The 20,861-nt window shown below is 38.3% G+C and overlaps 1 protein-coding gene across 1 annotated transcript in view; it reads right to left on the bottom strand.

Annotated features, from left to right (window-relative positions):
* Positions 1 to 20,861, bottom strand: part of SLC26A4 (solute carrier family 26 member 4) — a 64,569-nt gene that overhangs the window by 33,368 nt on the left and 10,340 nt on the right. The window contains exons 4-7 of the mRNA XM_043968040.1: positions 19,314 to 19,492; positions 17,688 to 17,852; positions 7,067 to 7,219; positions 6,874 to 6,956 (exon numbers count right to left, since the gene is read on the bottom strand). Coding sequence (XP_043823975.1) covers positions 6,874 to 6,956; positions 7,067 to 7,219; positions 17,688 to 17,852; positions 19,314 to 19,492 — 580 coding nt within the window. The remainder of the gene's footprint in view (positions 1 to 6,873; positions 6,957 to 7,066; positions 7,220 to 17,687; positions 17,853 to 19,313; positions 19,493 to 20,861) is intronic.

Raw genomic sequence — 20,861 nt, forward strand, 5'->3', positions numbered from 1 at the left:
GGATGCAGTGGAAAGGTCTTTCCGTCCCTGACTGATTCTTTTGTGAAGGCAAAGGAAGCCATCTTATACCTCGATTCTTACTTAGCCTTTAACTACTGAATGGATGTTGCCTCAGACAAACTTGAGACCTGGGAAAGACCTTAGCTTAAAAAGGCCAAGGTGTCCCCCATTGCAATTAGAGAGAAGGCTCAAAATGAAAGTACCTCTGAGAAAGGTTTAAATTTGTTTACACTAAGATATGAATGACTCATAATCTGAAAGGAAGTTTTGATAGAGAAAATGAGGAGCAGAAGGGTTACACTGTGAGAATTGGAATGCCCCCCCCTGCTGGGAGGGACGTCGTGAGCTCTGGCCTGAAAAGAAACCATGTGACTTTAGCATCTGGAAGTGACTTTGCCACCCGTGGGTCCTGTCAATCAGTGCTACCAACCAATTAGCTTGGAGCTGTGTGTATGGATGGCCCTGCTTCCTGTTTCACAGGAAGCTTCTGGGAGGAGCAAGCCTTTCGTTTCAGGACCTCGGCTTGGCAGGAGGACAGATGTTGGACTCTCTTAGAGATAATTAGATGAAGTTTGCTTTTTACCTCTCTCTCTTCAATAACTTCTGATGCACTTTAATAAACACTTAAGGTCTAAACTCTTGCTAAAGCTTCTAATTTAAGGCAACCACTCATTAGATTTTAGACATCACAACTAGAATTTTAGGCCCTTACAACACCATGGGAAAATGATCCTGGATGGGAAACACCAAGAAGCACACAATTTATTTATAGGAAAATATAATCCTTGGGAGTCACCTGATTAAAATCACTGCTGATAGTACCCTCTTGCCTGCGAGCGCACTGATAAATCTCTCCCATTCTCAACCCTTACTTGTCCACTTATCCCAACAGCTATCAGTCTCGATCTCATCTCCCTTTGGTGGCCACATTCCTTGAGAAGGTCATCTACAATCAATGCTTCCAACTTCCTTTCCTTTCACTGACTTCTGACTCACTATTCTAGGTTCTGACCTCACCATTTCACTGAAATTGCTCTCTCCAAAGTTACCAATGGTCTCTGCATTGCTAAATCTGATGCCCTTTCCTTACTCCTTGACCTGTCTGCAGCCTTTAACACCATTGATCAGTTCTTTCTTCTTGATACTCTCTTCTCTATATGTTTTTGTGACACTGCTATCTCCTACCTGTCCTCCTAATTGTCTGACTGCTGCTTCTCAATTTTCTTTACTGGATCTTCATTCAGGTCCTTCCTGAGAGCCAGAATGTCCCCCCACCCTCTGCCAAGGCCCTGTCCTATGTTGGGTTCTCTTCTCTTTTCTCTTCTCTATACCATTTCACTTACAGCTTCCCTGGATTCTATTATCTCTATGCAAGATGATTCTCAGATACATTTGTCCAACCCTAACCTCTCTCTTAACCTCTAGTCTCCTGTCTCTAACTGCCCACTGGACATTTCAAACTAGATGTCTCATAGACATCATAAATTCATTGTATCAAAAACCTGAACTCATTATATTCCCCCTTCCCCCAAAACCACTCTTCTTCCTAACTTTCCTGTTACATCCTCCAAGTGACCCAGGCTCATAAACCAGATGTCATCCTTGGCTCTGCAAATCTCTGACATCCAATCAATTGCCAAATCCTACTTTCCACCTTCTGCCTTCAAAAAAATCTCCTGTCTTAAGTTCCCTTCTTTTCTCTGACACTACCACTACCCTGGTGCAGGCCTTTATTGACACATTCTTAAATTATTGCAATAGCCTTCTGGTTAGTCTCCCTCCCTTCAAGATTTTTTTTTTTTTAGTGAGGCAATTGGGTTTAAGTGACTTGCCCAGGGTCACACAGTAAGTGTTAAGTGTCTGAGGCCGGATTTGAACTCAGGTACTCCTGACTTCAGGGCCGGTGCTCTATCCACTGTGCCACCTAACTGCCCCTAAGATTCTTTTTAAAAATATGTAAAAGGTATTTTATTTTTCTAATTACATGTAAAGAAAGATGTTTTTCAACATTCATTTTTTATAAGATTTTGTATTCCAAAATTTTTCTCCCTCCTTCCCTTTCCTCCCCATCACTTCAAGATTCTTCCCCACTCCAGTCAAACCTCCACTTAGCTGTCAAATTGATTTTCCTAAAGTGTACATCAGGAGCAGCTAGGTGGCACAATAGATGGAGTGCTGGGCCTGGAGTGAGGAAGATTTGTTTTCCTGATTTCAAACATCTCCTCAGACACTTACTAGCTGTGTGACCCTGTGCAAGTCACTTAACCCTGTTTGCCTCAGTTTCCTCATTTGTTAAATGAGCTGGAGAAGGAAATGGCAAACCACTCCTGTACCTTTGCAAAGAAAACCCCATATGGGGTCACAAAGAGTTAGATATGACAGAAAACCAACTGAACGACAACAAAAACAAAAGTATAGATCTGACCATGTCATCTTTTGTTTAATAAAATCCCTATTACCTCCTAGAGGATCAAATATAAAACCCTATCTTTCAAAGCCATCTCTAGCCTGTCCCCCTTCCTATCTTTCCAGTCTTCCTATATCTTACTGTGGTCCAGTGGAAATGGCCTTCTTGCTGTTCCTCTTACAAGATATTCCATCTCTTGACATTTTTACTGATTGTCCTCCATGCACAGAACTCTCCTTTCACATTTCCACTTCCTGGTTTCCCTGGCTTTCTCCAAATCTCAGCTAAAATCTCACCTTCTGCAAGAAGACTTTCCCAGATTTCTTTCATCTTAATTACGGCCTGCCTTCTAAGACTACCCCCAGTTTACTATACAGATAGACACACACACATTCTCTCTCAGTATATTATATACGTGTGTGTGTGTATATATATTATATATATACACACACAAACACACATATATGTATATGTAGATTTATCTATGGATGTGTATACACATATATCTTGTTCATACATTTCTTGTACATATTTGTTTACATGTCATCCTTCACATTAGACTGTAAACCCCTTGAGAGCAGGGACTTCTTGTTTTTGGGGGGGGTTTTGGGGGGGAGCAATGAGGGTTAAGTGTTAAGGTTAAGGGTCACACAACTAGTAAGTGTCAAGTATCTGAAGCCAGATTTTAACTCATTTGTTGTTGATTTTTCTTGGGGGGGGGGGGGCTTTTTTTTTTTTTTTTTGCCTTTCCCAGGGCTTAGTACAGTGCCTGGCACATAGAAGATGCTTAATGAATGCTCACAGATTTTTTGTCTTGACTTTCCTCCCTGCCCTCCACCCTCTCTGAATACGAGTAATCTAATAAGAATGGAGAATGGAATCTAGAAGAGAATAATCAATCACTAGTTCAATTTTAGCAGGGGGAGGGGGTGCCTACTATATGCCAGGCACTGCCAAAGCACTTGACAAATATGTCATTCTATCTTCTCAACAACCCTGTGAAGTAGGTGCTGTTATTATCCTCATTTTATAGTTGAGGAACCTGAGGCTAACAGAGAACAAATCACCTGCCCAGGATTTCACATCTAGTAGATAACCACATTGGAACTCAAGGCTCCTTGACTCTAGGCCCAACATTCTATCCACTGCACTAACTAAATGCCTCTTTTGGAAAGATGAATGAATAAAAAAGAGTAATTAGAAGTTGGAGGAGAAAATTTATCCTATTATGGATAAAAGAATGAGAGAGAATGATGAAGAATGCAGTAAATCATACAGCAGATTTTAAATCAGTATCTAAGGATGAATCCCAGCTCTGCTCCTTTTCATTTGTGTGATCTTTAACAGGTGACTTCATTTCTTTGGCCTCAATTTCCTGTAAATCAAAGGATTTGGACTACGTGAGCTCTACCTCTAAATCCTAAATTCCCATAACCATTTGGAGATAAGGAATAATTGCAGAGGGAAACAAAGATTGGATTTCCATGGAAAGAGAAGTATCTACAAGACCTCCTCCAGGTCTCATTCACCTAACTCCCAATGCCACTGGCAGGTTGATTCTCTAGAATCATTGCTACTACTAACTATCAGGTTCTAGGGTTAACTCTGGTTGGCTATGCTTCTAAATACTAGTTCATGAGATTCCCGCTAGTGCATCTCCCCTTAACAATCAGTCAGTAGACTCAGTAAATCCTTTAGCAAAGGCATTACTCAAATGGCATAGCAAGAACATTTGTTACAAAGTATTTTCCCCAACACCCATATGTTCTCCCACAAATAGACCCAGAGTCATGGAATGGGGAAATGTTGTCTTAAAGTATGATGGGTAGAGAACATGTATGGTCAAGATAACTCACAACTCTCAAACTGAAGGGCCTCAGTGTCCTCCCCCTATCCAGAGGTTCTTCACAAGTTCACTGTAGGGAATGGTTTCAGTGATGGATGAGTCAATTAGCTGCTCAGCTGGGAAATCTCTCTTGGATCAGCCAGACCCAAGGATCAGCTAATATAAGCCAAATTGCTGCTGGAGTGGGTAGAACGTGTCACTTGGTAGCTGTGTTTGCTTCTCACCAGGCTCTTCTGCTAGGCAGAGGTGCTGGGCTGGTTAATTGGCTAGCCTTCTGAGCTCAATCAAAGGGCAGTTACAATCTTTTTTTCCATCTTCAGGCAGTAGCTTGGCTGGGTGGGACTACATTCTTTTCGCTTGGAATGCCACAGGTACCACATTGGTCTTCTTGACTCCAGGCTCAACAATCTATCCACTGTACTAACTAAATGCCCTTGGCTTAAGATCAATGGAAACTTCTTCCCTTTGCCTCCATTATTCTCAGCTCTGAGGTAACTTGTCATTTTCAGGCAGGAGATATAGAGAAGTCTTACCTCCTCTGGTCAACAAATTCTTCCAGACTCAAAAGCCCTTTTCCTCAGCTTTTCATGTTGCCTAAGTGTGATTAATTTCATTTCAGTTAACTTTACCTCCAGTTATCCTTTGGGAATCTTTCCTAGATGTGTAGATGAGATGAAAGTTTGAATGCCAATCTATGCCCAGGAGGCAAACTCACTGTCTCTACTGGTAATTGAAGTATTCACCACCTGCCCATTCTATGGTGGAGAATGTCAATTTTATATCCCAAGGATTTTTCCTCTGTCTCAGTCCTTTAGTCCCAAGTGACCTTTAGCTTTAGCCAAAGTCTCACTGGGAAACCCTCTCTTATAGATATTACACCCCAAATGCCAAATAATAATAAACCCGTACAACTTTAGAGTACTTCACAATTCTGAAAACTCTTCCTAGTCTTTTGGTCTTAAAGAGCCATAAAATGTCATGTAGAAAGGAATCCAACCATTTCATTTTATAGAAATAGACCCAGAGAGAGGGACTAATATATGTGGTTCCTCAGGGGGCAGCGAGGTGGCACAGTGGATAGAGCACCGGCCCTGGAGTCAGTAGTACCTGAGTTCAAATCCGGCCTCAGACACTTAACACTTACTAGCTGTGTGACCCTGGGCAAGTCACTTAACCCTCATTGCCTCGCAAAAAAAGAAAAAAGAAAAATAAATAATAATATATACGGTTCCTCATGTAGCACAACATTTCCCAGAAAGATATCCCCCATCCTTTTTTTTCTTATGGAAAAGGTTCCATACCACTGTTCTTAAGATCAGTCCTTTAAAGGGGAGTGACAACAGGACCTAAATCCCACAAACATGAAATTTCAGAAGCTTGCCAATATTTTTTTTCCTTACTACGTCTCATATTTATTTTGGCTATTTTGACTGAATGTTAGGAGACTCAAGAAAAATAGGCTTTTTTTTTGCACTTCAGAAAGATGCATAATACAATTTAGAAATACCTAGCTATATTTCAAGTTTGAAGAAAATCCACCACCATACATACTTCATTTTTCATCCTCTTTTTTCAAAAAGTCACCCAGACTGTGCTAGAGTATTTCCCACCCCCTACCTGAATAGTTGTATAGCAAACTGGGTCAGTTTTTCTACTGATATAAAGAAATTTGTAGGCCTTACTTTTGGCCAAGTATGTATGTGAAAGGCCATTTAGGCTAATAGGCTATACATTTTCTCTTCCTACCAAACTTATGGGAAAGGCAGTACAAGGGTTTTTACCTCAATTTTATCAATAAAGAACTGAGGCACAGACAAGTGAAGAAGCTTTCAAAATCACACAAATCCTTCATGAAAGTCCTTCAAATTAAAACAGAGGCTTCTCTATGTCTACCACTCTCCCCACCACACCAAGCTGAAGAAATGCCTATCAAACCCATTTCAGTTTGTGGATGTCATCCAAAAACTTCAAGGCTACAAATATAAACTTTTTTTTGGGTGGACAATAGGGGTTAAGTGACTTGCCCAGGGTCACACAGCTAGTAAGTGTCAAGTGTCTGAGGTCAGATTTGAACTCAGGTACTCCTGAATCCAGGGACAGTGCTTTATCCACTGCGCCACCTAGCTGCCCCCAAATATAAATTTAAAAAGAGGTGGTTTCTTCCCAAAGGTCACCTATTTGGGAAATAGCCGAGCTGAGATTTGAAAACAGGTCCTCTGATTCCTTCCAGGACACCATGCTGTCCTTAACAGCCACAGCTTTTAGGACCCTCTGCATGTTGCAACCAATGTTACTGCCCCATGTTAACTAGATTAGATCATCATGATACACACAAGCCCAAAGCAGAACTCTGGAGCTAGGTTAGTCGCTGCAAACACTTTTAAAAGGGAATAAAAAAGAGAAGCTGCAGGTTATATTCAAATAAAGAGAACTCTCTCTAGTCTAGACAATTTACTAGTTGTTTGACTCTTTATACTTCTTTTAGATTTGTACATCTGTTGTCAGGGACATTGAAGGAACCCTCCTGAAAAGCAATTTGATAGAAAGGGCTCTGTTTAAATGAAAATATTGAGTTAAGATGAACATTATTAGTATCGCCAAAGAGGGATACCCTACTTACCCCCTTGGAATGGATTTAACAATGCCAGCATCATACTTTTTTTCTAGGTCAAATCCAAATGAAATAGCTGTAGCTACAATTGTCTAAAAAAAAAAAAAAAGAGAAAGAGAAAAAAAATTCTGATTTTTAAAAAATCTCTTCTTGCAATATGGTCACTATCTATTTATGTAAATAACGTACATATTCTACTTACCACAATCACTTCTATAGGAATAGGAATAGGAATTTTGTGTTTAAATCGATCGTTTATTTCCTTAACAGCAATGCAGACAATAATGGTCAGGAGTCCAGCCACTAAATCTGCAATGTTTGTGGAACCAAGTTTCTCAAGTATCTCAACCAGAGTCTATTCAAAAAAAAAAAAAAGGAAAGTGATTTACTTAAAAAAAAAGTTTTATTAAAAGTTTAACAGTGAACATTACTACAAGTAACTCAATTTACTTAGTAATTATTGACATTTAAATGAATTATAATCTGTAATGTATTTTGGTCACTTCCTCTAATTCCTCATCAGGATTCTTTTTGTGTGTGCCCAGTGGTTCTGCTTTTTTTTTTCTTTGTAATATTTGTAAGGGTCTTTCCATATTCTTTATATTCCCTGTACTTAATGGCCCTAGCTAATTTTCTTTCTATTGACAAAAAATAATATTCCTGTTCTCACAGATCATCAGCTTAGGAACTCATTTATGCACTGTGATGCAATCACATTTCATTCACTACCCTTCTCTGTACACCATTGTGCTAGTGATTGTACAGAGGTAGCTCAATGCATCAGATTTTTTACTGCCGACCCATAAGCAATGCCTAAAGTTCTAGACTCAGCAAAACTTAGAAGGACTGACACAGAATGAAGTGAGAAGAGTCAAAACAATTCACGTAATGGCTAAAACATTGTAATGGAAAACAACTTTGAAAGATAAGAACTCTGATCTACCTACTGACCAACCATGATGCCAGAGGACGAATGATGAAGCATACTTGGAACAATGATAAAGAATGCTTCCTACCCCCTGGAAGAGAGGTGATGAGCTAGAGATGCAAAATGAGATATGCATTTTCAGACACAAACAACGTATGGATTTGTTTTGCTCAAATATGATTATTTATTACAAGGAAAACTTGTAAAAAAATTTTGGAAGAGAGGAACTGGACAAAGGGGACAGGGTTTGGTGATAGTGATGCTTAAAAAAAGAGTGTAAGTGAGGCACTTTTTAAATGCACAGAAGAGAACAGAAGGAAATTCATAAGGAGACACCAACTAGCAGAACAGCTTTGAAACAATTCTTTTTTTTTTTTTTAACTAGCTTTATGTAATTAAGAATCCTCTTTTTTTCTGTTCTTCACATATGGAAACATACATGTTTATGGGTGTTTTGTCAAGTTCAAAATAATAAAAAATAAAATTAAAATTAAAAAATATAACTGATTCTTAAGTTCTATAAAAATAACTTTAGCAATAGAGAAAGCACTGGTTACTGACAAGCATTGTTATTGTTGCTCCGTTGTGTCCAGCTCTTCGTAATACCATTTAGGGTTTTCTTACAAAGATACTAGAGTGCTTTTCCATTTTCTTCTGCAGCTCATTTTGCAGATGAAGAAACTGAGGCAAACAGGGTTAATGAAGTGCCCAGGATCACACAGTAAGTGTCTGAGATTGGATTTGAACTCAGGTCTTCCTGATTGCAGGCCTGGTGGTCTACCTAGGTGCTCTGACAAGACATTGGAAATCAAAGGCCAGGTACAAATTCTCTAAGCCTCAAATTCTTTACTCTGAAAAATGAAACGGCTGGACTAAATAATCTCTAGTGTTCCTTCTGCCTCTAAAATCCCATAATTTAGTCAGAGACTTGGTCAATAAACATTTATTAAGCACCTACTATATTAGCTACTGAGCTAAGAGCTAGGTATACAAAAGAATCAAAAGACAGTCCTTGCCCTCAAGGAGTTTACAATCTAACAAGGAAAATTAAATTAAATTTAAATTTAATTAAATTAAAAGAACTTTGAAAGTGTCATTTGCTGACCAGCATACTCATAATCTTAGAGTAGAAACTGTGAGACCTTTAAAGTAAAAGTCATGATCACACATATGACCACAAGGTTAGGATGACATTTCGCTAGACAATTCAAATGTACAGAGAAAACACCCTAAACACTGTTATGTCAGTTGAATGATATTTCAGGTAAAACTTTTGTTTGAACCTGCATGATCTTGGTAAATGTCATGACGCTCCCAATGGCTTGGTATGTATAGATGCCAATGGGAGGTAGTGTTGGAAGTTAGAAGATCTAGAGATATGTAAAGCCAGGTCCTTGAAGAAAGGGACTGTTTCATTTTTGTCTCTGTAATAACAAAACTCACAGAGGGCCTGGCCTGTGGCAGGTGCTGTGACTGTTCTGAGCCTTGACTCTGCAGTTAGTCAATTTCCACATCTAAAAAAACCACGGATAATACTTGCATTGCTTGACTCATAGAATTCTAGTGAGGAAAACGTTTTACAAAGTGCCATACAGATGGTAGAAACTTTGAGATAATTAGTGTTTTTAATTAAATCCTCCCCAGCTCTAGCTTTCTATGACATTTTGCCAACTAGATGCAAAAAAAAGTGTCCCAAGTCTCCAAAATTATCCTGTGTATGCTAATAAAGGGGTATGCCATGATTCGCACAAAATCCGGGCTAGAAAAGGTCATTCGATCATAGAGTTAGACCTGGAAGAGACCTTAGAGGTAGGTCATCTGATGAAACCCCCTCATTTTAAATTGGAGGAAAATGAGGCCTGTGGAAATCAAATGACTCAGTCAAGGTCACACAGGAAGTAAGTACCAGAGATTTTGGATATAAACTCAGACCTAAATATTTCAAGTCCACGGCATGTGTCAAATACAGATAGATCCTGAGTATTTTTCAAGGCAGGCATCAGTTTTTACACTTGACTTAAAGAATTTTTCGACTGGCTTTCCCCCTAGGTGTAGACAAGATGATTCAAGAAAAACTAGTTGTGTTTTATAAACAGAACACTCCTGAGGGGAAAGGAACATGTTCTTCAAGAGAATTAGAAAGGGGAAAAACCCAAAGAAGAGAATTAAGAGCTTTGTTATATCTAAGTCAGCCCTGTGGGAATTATGGATCAAGATGCTTTTACTCAGTTGTTTCAGACACAGAATCTTCACTCAACAGTGGAAGATGGTACTTCATTTCACTTACTCTGAATAAGTCTTTGTTTTACAGGCCCCCTTCAGAATCAAGCCAAAGCGACTGGAACACCTTGTAAGTTGTAAACTGTACCTTATCCATGTCCAACTGGCATGCTGTACTTGCAGCTGTCATGTCAATAATAAAATGTTCTTCATTGGCCTATAGTAATGCTTCATTTATCAAGAGATCTCTAACAGAAAATTCAATCACCGAGGAACAAGAGAGAGAGCAAAAAAGGATCCTGAGAGATCACAAAGTCTATGCAGTAAACCTCATGAATATGATTCATATGAGAACCTCTGGGGGACCCTCACTCTTAGCTTGGTTTTTTTTCCTTTTAATTTATGGAATAAAATAAGAATTTCCATAACATAGTATAATTTTTTTTTGGTGGGGCTGTGAGAGTTAAGTGACCCTGGGGTCACACTGCTAGTAAGTGTCAAGTGTCTGAGGTCAGATTTGAACTCAGGTCCTCCCGAATCCAGGGCTGGTGTTTTAGCCACTGTGCCACCTAGCTGCCCCCACATAGTACAATTAAAAAAACAAACAACTGCATGAAACTGCAACCTGCTATGCACAACTTGTTATTCCTTTCAAATATACAACAAAATTATCATATAAATTTTTTTTTAACTTTCTTTTTTTCTTCCCTTCCCTGCCTCCGCCTGTCCTAGAGATGGCTATTCCATTAGACACAAATAGAAATGGCCATACACAAATATTAATTTTTAATTTAGACACAATTCTAATGAATGTTTGATGATTGAATTTTCTAGCCTACAATAGATGAGAAGTAACAAATTAGAAGTTGGCAGGCACCTGACTCTACTAAGAGGTAAGATCTGGGAGGAAAAAGGGAGGGTGTCACAGCAAGGGAGGAAAGAAAGAACAGAAAATCCAAGAATTCAAAAATCTATCAGTTTGGGGCTTCTTTTTTATGTACTTTGGTAGATATTGATGGCATTGTTGGATCGAAGCACAAGACAACAATTGATGTTTGGAAAGATGACTGAGACATTTAAAAAAGAATTAGAGTCATAGAATTTGAGTGTTGGCAGTCACCATTTCCTTCCCTAATATGTTCATTACCCATGTCTTTAATAACCTGTTCCAGAATTTCCCCAGGAACTAAATGAGGAAGGGAAGAATGATACCCGTTTTAGAAAGAAAAATGGTTTTTAAAAATAAGTTTTAGTGTTGAGGTAAACTTCAACAATCTTAAAAATTCACCTAGGCAAAAAATACCGTCAATACCAACAATGACAGCTAAATAAACGATTAAAATAGCAGTATTGGTAAATGATAAAGCTATGATAATAGAAATCAACAGCAATAATAACTTATATTTATACAGTGCTGCTAACTTTTTAAAATACATTCACATAAAGTTAGAAAGAACCCTTTTTTACTCCCTTATAAAAATATTCAGAGATGATTTTCTACAATTCTAAGAATGAAATGTTTGATAGCTAATTGTCATTTAAACATTATTTGACCATAGTTTTTTTTAAAAACCTTTCATATTTAGTTCTACACCTTTATTTAAATGTGTGTGTGTGGGGGGGGGGGATTGAATTTATTACATCACATAAACTTGGAGCAATTATTTACTTTTTTCCAGAAGACCTAGTTTCAAAGACCACCTCTGGCACATACTGACAGTCTGACTGACACCTGACACAGTCACAACCTCCCAATGTTGCTTTGGGCAACTGTTAACAATAGGGAAGATGCCTATCTGAATTGATAGGAGTTTCCTCACCCAGGAGTTTTTTACCAGTGAAATTACAAGGCCAATCCCTATCCCTATTTGCCTTATAAACTCCTTCGTTCACTTAATTAAAAAATTAATGACAAGAATACCTGATTAATCTGTGTGAACATACACATATCTTTAAAAAACAAGTTTTTTTGATATGTTTAAAGTGTCCCCCAATTTTCAAATAATAAATATATAACTTTTCAGGTTCTTGTCTATTCTGTGAAACAAGGTACATATATATATATTTATGTAACAATTTATTCAATAATATTCAGTGTTTCCTTGTTAAAATCTCTACTAGGAAAATCTAGGGTCCTGGTTCTGACAAGAACCAGAAGTACTCCAATGAAATCAAATTTAGACAAAGCACAAAAAGAAAAAACAAACAAACCCAGCAATAAGGTAAACTGGAATCTATTTTTAGCACAAGTATTCTACCAAGAGGTTAAACATATCGCAATTGATGAGCACCTCTGTAAAATCTTTTTTCCTTACCTGTGTTTAGATACTTGAAGATATTTAATCAACTTAGAAAATATATTTCTAGGGAACATCATTTTGATAATGATGTTTGCCCTTCCTTTGTATGATGTTATTCAGGTAAGTCAAACAATAAAGGAGCTTATTCCTGGTTTTATTTATATATTCTTGATGACAAATTAATTGTTAATACATACTAAATCCATGTCTATGACATGGAATCATTGATTTAGAGTCAGAAGGAATCTTAGGGCAAATCTAGTAAACTCTCTCATTTTGTAGTTGAAGTTAAGTGACTGCCCATAAGTCCTAAGAGATGACTATCTAAAACAGGTTCTCTCACTTGAAACAATATTATTCTCATTGCATCCTGGTATATACTTGCTAATATCTGCTAGCACTTAAGCTTTTCCATGGTCAGATTTTGTATGATACAAAGAAAGATCAGCCTTAAAATAGTCCTTTTCTGGCTTTTATTGGCTTACATTTCATTGTCAAAAGAAACCCAACTTGATAAAGCTGTATAAGTATCAGAGGCCATTCATATACAAATATAGTTTACCCTAAAATATTCATTTTCTTGCCTTTTTCCTTAGCAGTCATTGGTGCTGAAGCTCCCTCTCTCAATCTAAGTGATGTCACTGTTGGAGAAAAGAAACTGCTTAAAAAAAAACACAGATACTAAGCTAAGGACACACTATTTGACAGAAATTGCTGGAAAAACAGGACAACAGTCTGGCATAAATTAGGTTTAGACCAGCACCTCATACCATATACCATGGTAAACTCCAAACAGATATATAACCTATATATAAGAGGTCACATTATAAACAGATTATAGAAGCATGGAAAACATTACCTTCCAGATTAATAAAGAAGGGGAAATTTTCATAAAAGATTAAGTTGACTATTGGTTACATACAATTTTTAAAGTTTTACACACATAAATCCAATGCAGTTAAGATTAGAAGGGAAACAGTTATGTGGGAAAATATTTTTTAGCAAGTTTCCTGGATAAGGTTTTCCAAGTTACATAAAAAATTGATTCAAATGTGTAAGAATAAGAGCCATTCCCCAAATGATAAATGATCAAAGGCTTTGAACAAGTAGATTTCAAAGGAAGAAATCCAAACTGTGTATAGTCATATGAAAAAATGTTTCAAATCAATAATAATTAGAGAAATACAAATTAAAGCAACTCTAAAATACCATCTCTCACAAAGTGGGAAAAGGACAAATGTTAGAGGAGCAATTACACTAATAGGCCCATATCCTCAAGAGATCAAAGAAACAGGTAAAGGACACATCTGTCCAACTTTTGCAGTGGCAAAGAAATGGAAACTAAGGAAATGCCCATCTACTAAAGAATGACTGAATAAATTGTGGTATATAAATGTAATGGAATACTTCTGTGCTGTAAGAAGCAAGAGAGAGAGACAGAGAAAGAGGGGCTTTCAGAGAAACCTGAGAGGATTTGTATGAACTCACTTAGAGTAAACAATTTCTATTTTAACATCATATCATAGTAAAGAACAATTCAGAATAACTTAAGAACTTTGATCACACAATGTTCAAACATGATCTCAGAAGACTGATAATGAAGAATGCTGCTCATCTCATGACAGAGAAGTGATAGAATAATATACAGGATGAGACACACATATTTGAACTTGGACAATATGAGAATTTGTTTTGTTTGACTACGTTTACAAAAGTTCTGTATTTCTTTTTCTCTTTTTTTCTCAGTGGGGAGAGGGGAAGGTGAGAAGATAACTAAAAATGAAACCAACTTTTAAAAAGAGACTTTGGAATTTATTTACATACTGAGCTGGATGAGGAACAGCTATGTGAATTGAGAAATAACCAACTTTGGAATCAGACAAAAGACTTGGGATCAGACACATACTGGCTATAATAGGATAATGCCTCTTAACCCTTCAATACTGCAGACAATACCCAAAGACTCTTAAGTTGTATATTAGGTACTTTTATGCATTGGTAAAAGGTGGTTCCTCACTGAGAGTGCCCCATGCCTATGAAATTACAGTTCTGGAGCCCTTCAAAACTAACAAGATGAATAGAAATAATTTTGTACTGTAGCCAAGATAATCTTTTTAGCTTTTTCTCAGAAAATCCTCTGAGGAAAGTCTCTCAAGAGTCTCTTTTTATCATTCTCTTTTTTCTTCCTGTCTCCAGTTTTTCTTGTATTTTTTAATTAGAATTTTTAGATTTTCCTTCATTCAAGTCTAATACTCCCTCTTCAGTTTCTTCATCTTCATTATATTTAGCTGCAGGACACAAAGCTCACAATTGGAGGGAGGGGGGAAAGAGAGAGAAGAGAAGAGGAGAGGAGAGGAGAGGAGAGGAGAGGAGAGGAGAGGAGAGGAGAGGAGAGGAGAGGAGAGGAGAGGAGAGGAGAGGAGAGGAGAGGAGAGGAGAGGAGAGGAGAGGAGAGGAGAGGAAAGAGAGAGAAAAGAGAGGGAGAGAAAACAGAGATAGAGAGAGGGAAGAAAGGGAGAGATAAAATTAGCCACATTCCTGGAGGAAATATCTTACAGCAATCTTCCAGTTTTCCCTTAAGGAGATAGCTGCTCCTTTGACTTTGTTGAAGGATTCTGTTGTGAATGATCATGACTGATAATACCAGAAGCAAAGACCTATTCTTCAAAGTTACCTAACTCATAAAGCTATTATGAAAGAACTTCTAGGCCTCCAGATTCCCATCAGTGGAACACACCTTTTTCAGTATTAAATTGGAATAACTCAAATACCTCTATCCAACTTGGCTAGCCCCTGAGGAGGCTCTCATAGAACTCATGGGAACCACAAAAGGGCCCTTAGCTTATTTTTTTGTTTTGTTTTGGTGGGGTTTTTTTGTGGGGCAATGAGGGTCAAGTGACTTGCCCAGGGTCACACAGCTAGTAAGTATCTAATGTCTGAGGCTGGATTTGAACTGAGGTCCTCCTGAATCCAGGGCCAGTGCTTTATCCACTGCACCACCTAGCTGCCCCACCCCCCCCTTAGCTTATTAATGGGATTGTAGGCTTGTCTTGTCATTTCACTGGTCATTTACTGCTCAAAACTTTGCTATACCACCCTTCCCCTTCCTACTATTTTCTTTTCCTAGTTGCTATGAGTCTCTCATTTGGGTCATCATCCCCTTTCCTACATTTTTTGTCTAGCCATAACTATTTCATAGTTTCAAGAGCTTCCTTCTGGCTTTGTTGTGACTACTGAAATTTTGAACAAGTAATCAGGTTAATTCATATTAAGAAAGATGAGGACATCAAGATAATAGTAATGGGCCCAAGCGGAAAGGAAACAAGAATTATACATAGCGAAATAAGGGCAGGATCAAGGGGTTACCAGAGACATTGCAATTTGGCCATCACATTTCCTTTCTAAGGTGTTGCTTTCAACTGGCTCACATAAACCACTAAGCTTGCTTAATAAAGCTATCCAAGGTAGGTTCAATCTTTTCACTCTTCTTGGTTCAGTACCCATCTCTTTATCCAAAAGGGATCTCTAGTCACGCCTTGCTTGAAATGCAGTTCCTGGAGACAAAATGTCTCTATTTGCCAGAGGATCTGTGGTCATAAGAGACTGAATTAAGGAGCTCGGTTTCTGGATAGTCGGAACAGAGATCAGTGAATAGCCTCCTCCTCTGTTCAAAAACAGGGCAACATCCTGGGTTCAGAAGCCAGGGGACTTAGGTATAGAGACAAGCTGACCTGAAGAACATGACAGTGAGATAACTGGGAGGGTGAGAAGAATGAAGGAGGAAGCCAGAATTAGGCGGTATAGATGGATTGAATTTGGAAAATGGCAAGTGTTTTCAAGTACCCAAGCTTCCTAATGAAACAAAAATCCATTCTATTTTTTAACACTAACAATCTGTTGGTGATGCTATATCACACTGAATCATGCGCTATCCTACAGTGCTTTACACCACAAGAAGGATAATGGATAGATGCACATCGGGCATAACTAGACTATAATTGAGGTCAATCATATGTATTGTGGTTGATCAATTACATGACAGAATTGTATGTATGACTGGAAATGGAATTGGGTCAGTCATGTAGCAAAAGTTGGTGATGATCATGGGACAGTGTGTGTCTACTGCATAGGTGGTCTTTTCCTGTTGAGACCTCAAGGAAGATCTCAATACACTGAGAGGATTTCCAGGATTATAGGCAAAGAGTTGCCATGGATAAAAGGGCATGGGGATTGTGATCTGGAGAAAACCCCACCACTAATGAGATCACCCATCGATCAAAGCAATGCAGCAAATAGGCACAGAAAGAATAAGGGATGTGATAGGAAAAGAAGCAAGTAAAAAAAAAATACAACAACCAGCCACTCCTCTTTCTGACTACATCATTTCTGTCTGTAATGCAGCCAATTCATCCAGTCTTCCATGTTCAGGAGTTTAGGGTTATCTTGGGTTCTTTCCTCCCCCTCACCTTCCACAAATCAGTTATCAAGTCATATTGTCTCATCTCCACATCTTTCACCTCCATTGCCTTTTCTCTATTCTCATGATCTGCTCTAGGTCAGTCCCTCATTACCACCTTCTGGGACTGTTGTATTAGACTCCTTACAAGTCTTTGTTTTCACTCTCTCCCACTCCATCCAATCCCTCCTTCATGACAGGGCTAAGTAGCTAATGTTAATTTATGTGGTGCTTTAAAGTTTGCTAAGCATTTTGCAAGTGTTTTTCTTTTTCTTTTTTTTTTTAATGCTTAGATTTTTTTTTTTTTGCAGGGTTAAGTGACTTGCTCAGGGTCACACAGCTAGTAAGTGTCAAGTGTCTGAGGCTAGATTTGAACTCAGTTCCTCCTGAATCCAAGGCCAGTGCTTTATCCACTGTGCCACCTAGCTGCCCCTGCAAATGTTTTTTTCATTCGAATCCCCCCACAACAATCCTATGAAGTAGGTACTATAATTATCCCCATTTAACAAATGGGGAAACTAAGGCTGAGAGGGGTTAAGGGACTTGTCCAAGGTCATGCAGCTAGTATCTGGTTTTGGTTTTTTGTTTTTGTTTTGTTTTTTGCGGGGCAATGGGGGTTAAGTGATTGCCCAGGGTCACACAGTTAGTAAGTGTCTAGTGTCTGAGGCCGGATTTGAACTCAGGTACTCCTGAATCCAGGGCCGGTGCTTTATCCACTGCGCCACCTAGCTGCCCCCGCAGCTAGTATCTGAAGGATAGATTCACAATTAGATCTTTTATCTACTCTGCCCTCTAGCTACCTGTCTTTCCTCAGCCTTTCACTGAACATTTCAGAATATGGCGATAGCAAGAAAGAGAACTGATACTACCTGAGATCAGCATTGGCAGGATTAAAAGATAATAAAGCAAAAATACTCACATATATTATTGAGAGGACACCATTATAATTTTTGGTTGAAACATTGAGGATAATTTTCAGCTGTGAAACAAATACTTGAAAGGCAGCTGCTGTTGTGAATCCTCCAACTAATGGATCTGCGAGATATCGAACGATGAATCCAATCTGCAAGCCCCCCAATATCATCTAATATGAGGAGAGAGAAAGAAAAACCAATGGTTTGCTTGGAGATAGAAATTAAACCATGCTAACATTTTATGTCTCACTGATTTTTGCACAGCGCTTCTCAGGAGCTTTACAAAATTCTTTCCATATACTGTCTTATTTTATCCTTCCAACAACCCTGAGAGAGGTTACAAAATGGGAATGAGCAGAGAGGTTTGATGATTCTGCCATGGTTGCACAGCTAAGAAGTTTAAGAGACAGGATTGAAAACTAGGGCTTTTGTGACTCCAGGGCTGCTAAAAATTCTTTGACCATGCTGTACTTCAGTCTCATTCTCTGGAAATAATTCTGTCTTTGAATCCCCACCACCTGGTATGATTCCTGGCACATATATCAAGTGCTTAATAACTTGAATTGATAGAGGTCTTTAAAGATACACCCATTATCTCACAAACCTGTGAAAAAGATATTTCAGATATTATTCTTCCCATTTTATAGACAAAGAAACTAAGGTTTAGGAAGGCTAAATGACTTAGTCATACTAGTAGTGGTAGTAAAAATAACTGACATTTATGAAGAGTGTTCCAAAACATCTTATTGCAGCATTTAAGCTTGAATAGCTTAAGTGCAATTTGAAGTTTTAATAGATTAAATACCTCTATTAAATTTAATAGATTAAATAGATTAGATACCCTGTTTATCCCTTGAAGTTTGCATACAATATCACTGTATTGCATTATATTATATTACAACAACCTAGTGAGGCAATACTTACAGATATTATCCCCGTTCTACAGATAAAGGAAATTGAGGCTTATAAAGAATAAGTGACATGCCAGCTATGATGGGAACATGGGAAGTATGTGTCAGAGAGAAGTCTTGAATGGATGCCTGAGTGATGAGCTCCATCTGAGTCATGTTTCCAGTTAGGGTCAGAGGTGGGATTTAAACCCAGGTCCAATAAGAAGCTATGATGATATGATGATATGAGTACAGTTCACATTGCATCAAACACAAAAATACCTGCACAAAACCAAATGGAATTTTAGTTTTGAACCTGTGATTTCATTCCAGTGGTGTGGAAATCCCTTCCACCAATGCTGATGGGTAATTCACCAGTAACTTAAATTCCTTTTTTTAAACAGGGCAATGAGGGTTAAGTGACTTGCCCAGGGTCACACAGCTAGTAAGTGTCAAGTGTCTGAGACCAGATTTGAACTCAGGTCCTCCTGAATCCAGGGCTGGTGCTTTATCCACTAGGCCACCTAGTTGCCCCTGTAACTTAAATTCTTAAAGAATTGCTCAGCTAAAGAATAACTGAAAGGTTAAGTGACATAAGTGAGTAGGAAGGAGGATTTAAATTCCAGGTCTTTCTGCCTCTAAGAATGGCTCTCCATTCACTACACCTTGTTGATTCTCCAGCACTGTTATTTAATAAAGTAATAGTGGCTTAAATGTGTATTTGCCATAGAGATACCTTACCTGTATAATGCCTACTAAAACAGTGAGGGTGCTGGCAATTAACACTCGCTGTGCATCTCTGGCACCTGTGTCAATGTTGGTAATGTTGTCTGTATTATTGTCGAAAGAGGGAAATTGTTCATTAGGGGCCATGGTTAGCACAACAGATCCCACCATCAGACTGACCACAGGGAAGGGTCCTGGAAATTACAATAATTAGTTTGTAATTAGTCAATTAAGAATTACAAATATCTATATAGCGTTGTCAGCAATATACCAAATAACTAGCACCTTGGTTAAGAAAAAACATTTGTTCATTCAGCCAAAAAAAACAAAAACAAACCCAAACCCCAATTCCTCAGGGCACACACATTGATCTTATTTTCATTTTCTTCCATGATATGCTCATTTCCATCCCGTGTGAACCCATTTCTCATTTTATTCTGTGTTTTGATCTGTTTGGGAATGTTTTAACCCAGTGTCTTGTTCAGTTTTTCAGGGTTCAAAACAAGATAATGAGCAGTGAGAGGAGACTATAGTTTTGTTTTGTTTTTCTTTTTACCATGAAGATAAGCTTTTTTGGGGGGGTTGTTTGGGGGTTTTTTGGGGGGGGGCAATCAAGGTTAAGTGACTTGCCCAAGGTCACATGGCTAGTAAGCGTCAAGTGTCTGAGTTCAGATTTGAACTCAGGTGGGTGTTTTATCCACTGCACCACCTAACTGCCCCCCAAAATAAACTTTTAATCTCAAAGTCTAGGGTCAGAAAGAAACTTAAGGCAAATGGATACCCACAGCTTTCTTTTCCCTAACTGGTCCCTTGACTACTGAATTCTTTGTCTGAAAATAGACAGTTCACAGCCCCATTTGGGGTTTTCTTGGCAAAGATACTTGAGTGGTTTGCCATTTCCTTCTCCAGCTCATTTTATAGGGTTAAATAACTTGCTCAGGGTCACACAGCTAATAAATGTCTGAGACTGGATTTGAACTCACAAAGATAAGTCTCCTTGACTCCAGGCTTGGTACCCTATCCACTGTGCTACCTAGCTGCCCCAGTTCATGTCTTCCTGCACTAATCAAAAAGTACTTTCTAAATTTGCAGCAACACAAGGCAGAAGGAAGAGCATGTGCAAAGACAGAAAATTATGAAGCATATTTAGGGAATAGCAAAAAATTCCAATTCTGAGCAGCTAGGTGGTGCAATGGATAAAGCACTGACCCTGGATTCAGGAGGACCTGGATTCAAATTCAGCCTCAGCCACTGGACACTTACTAGCTGTGTGACTCTGGGCAAGTCACTTAACCCTCATTGTCCTGCACGAAAAAAAAGGCCAATTTGGCTAATAGGAAATAAGATTTTTATCTGTGTGAAAATCATTTGTGTTCATATAGTTTCTGGGTTTGTCTTGGCAGGTAGAGTCTCAGATATTTAATATTGTCTACAGTTATTTTAAATGGAATTTCTTTTTCTCTTGCTTCAGGGCTTTGTTGGTTACCTATAGAAATGCTGATGATTTATGTGCATTTATTTTATATCCTACAAGTTTGCTAAAGTTATTAATTGTTTCAAGTA

This window comes from Dromiciops gliroides, chromosome 5 (genome assembly GCF_019393635.1).
Source record: "Dromiciops gliroides isolate mDroGli1 chromosome 5, mDroGli1.pri, whole genome shotgun sequence".
NCBI classification, from domain to species: Eukaryota; Metazoa; Chordata; class Mammalia; order Microbiotheria; family Microbiotheriidae; genus Dromiciops; species Dromiciops gliroides.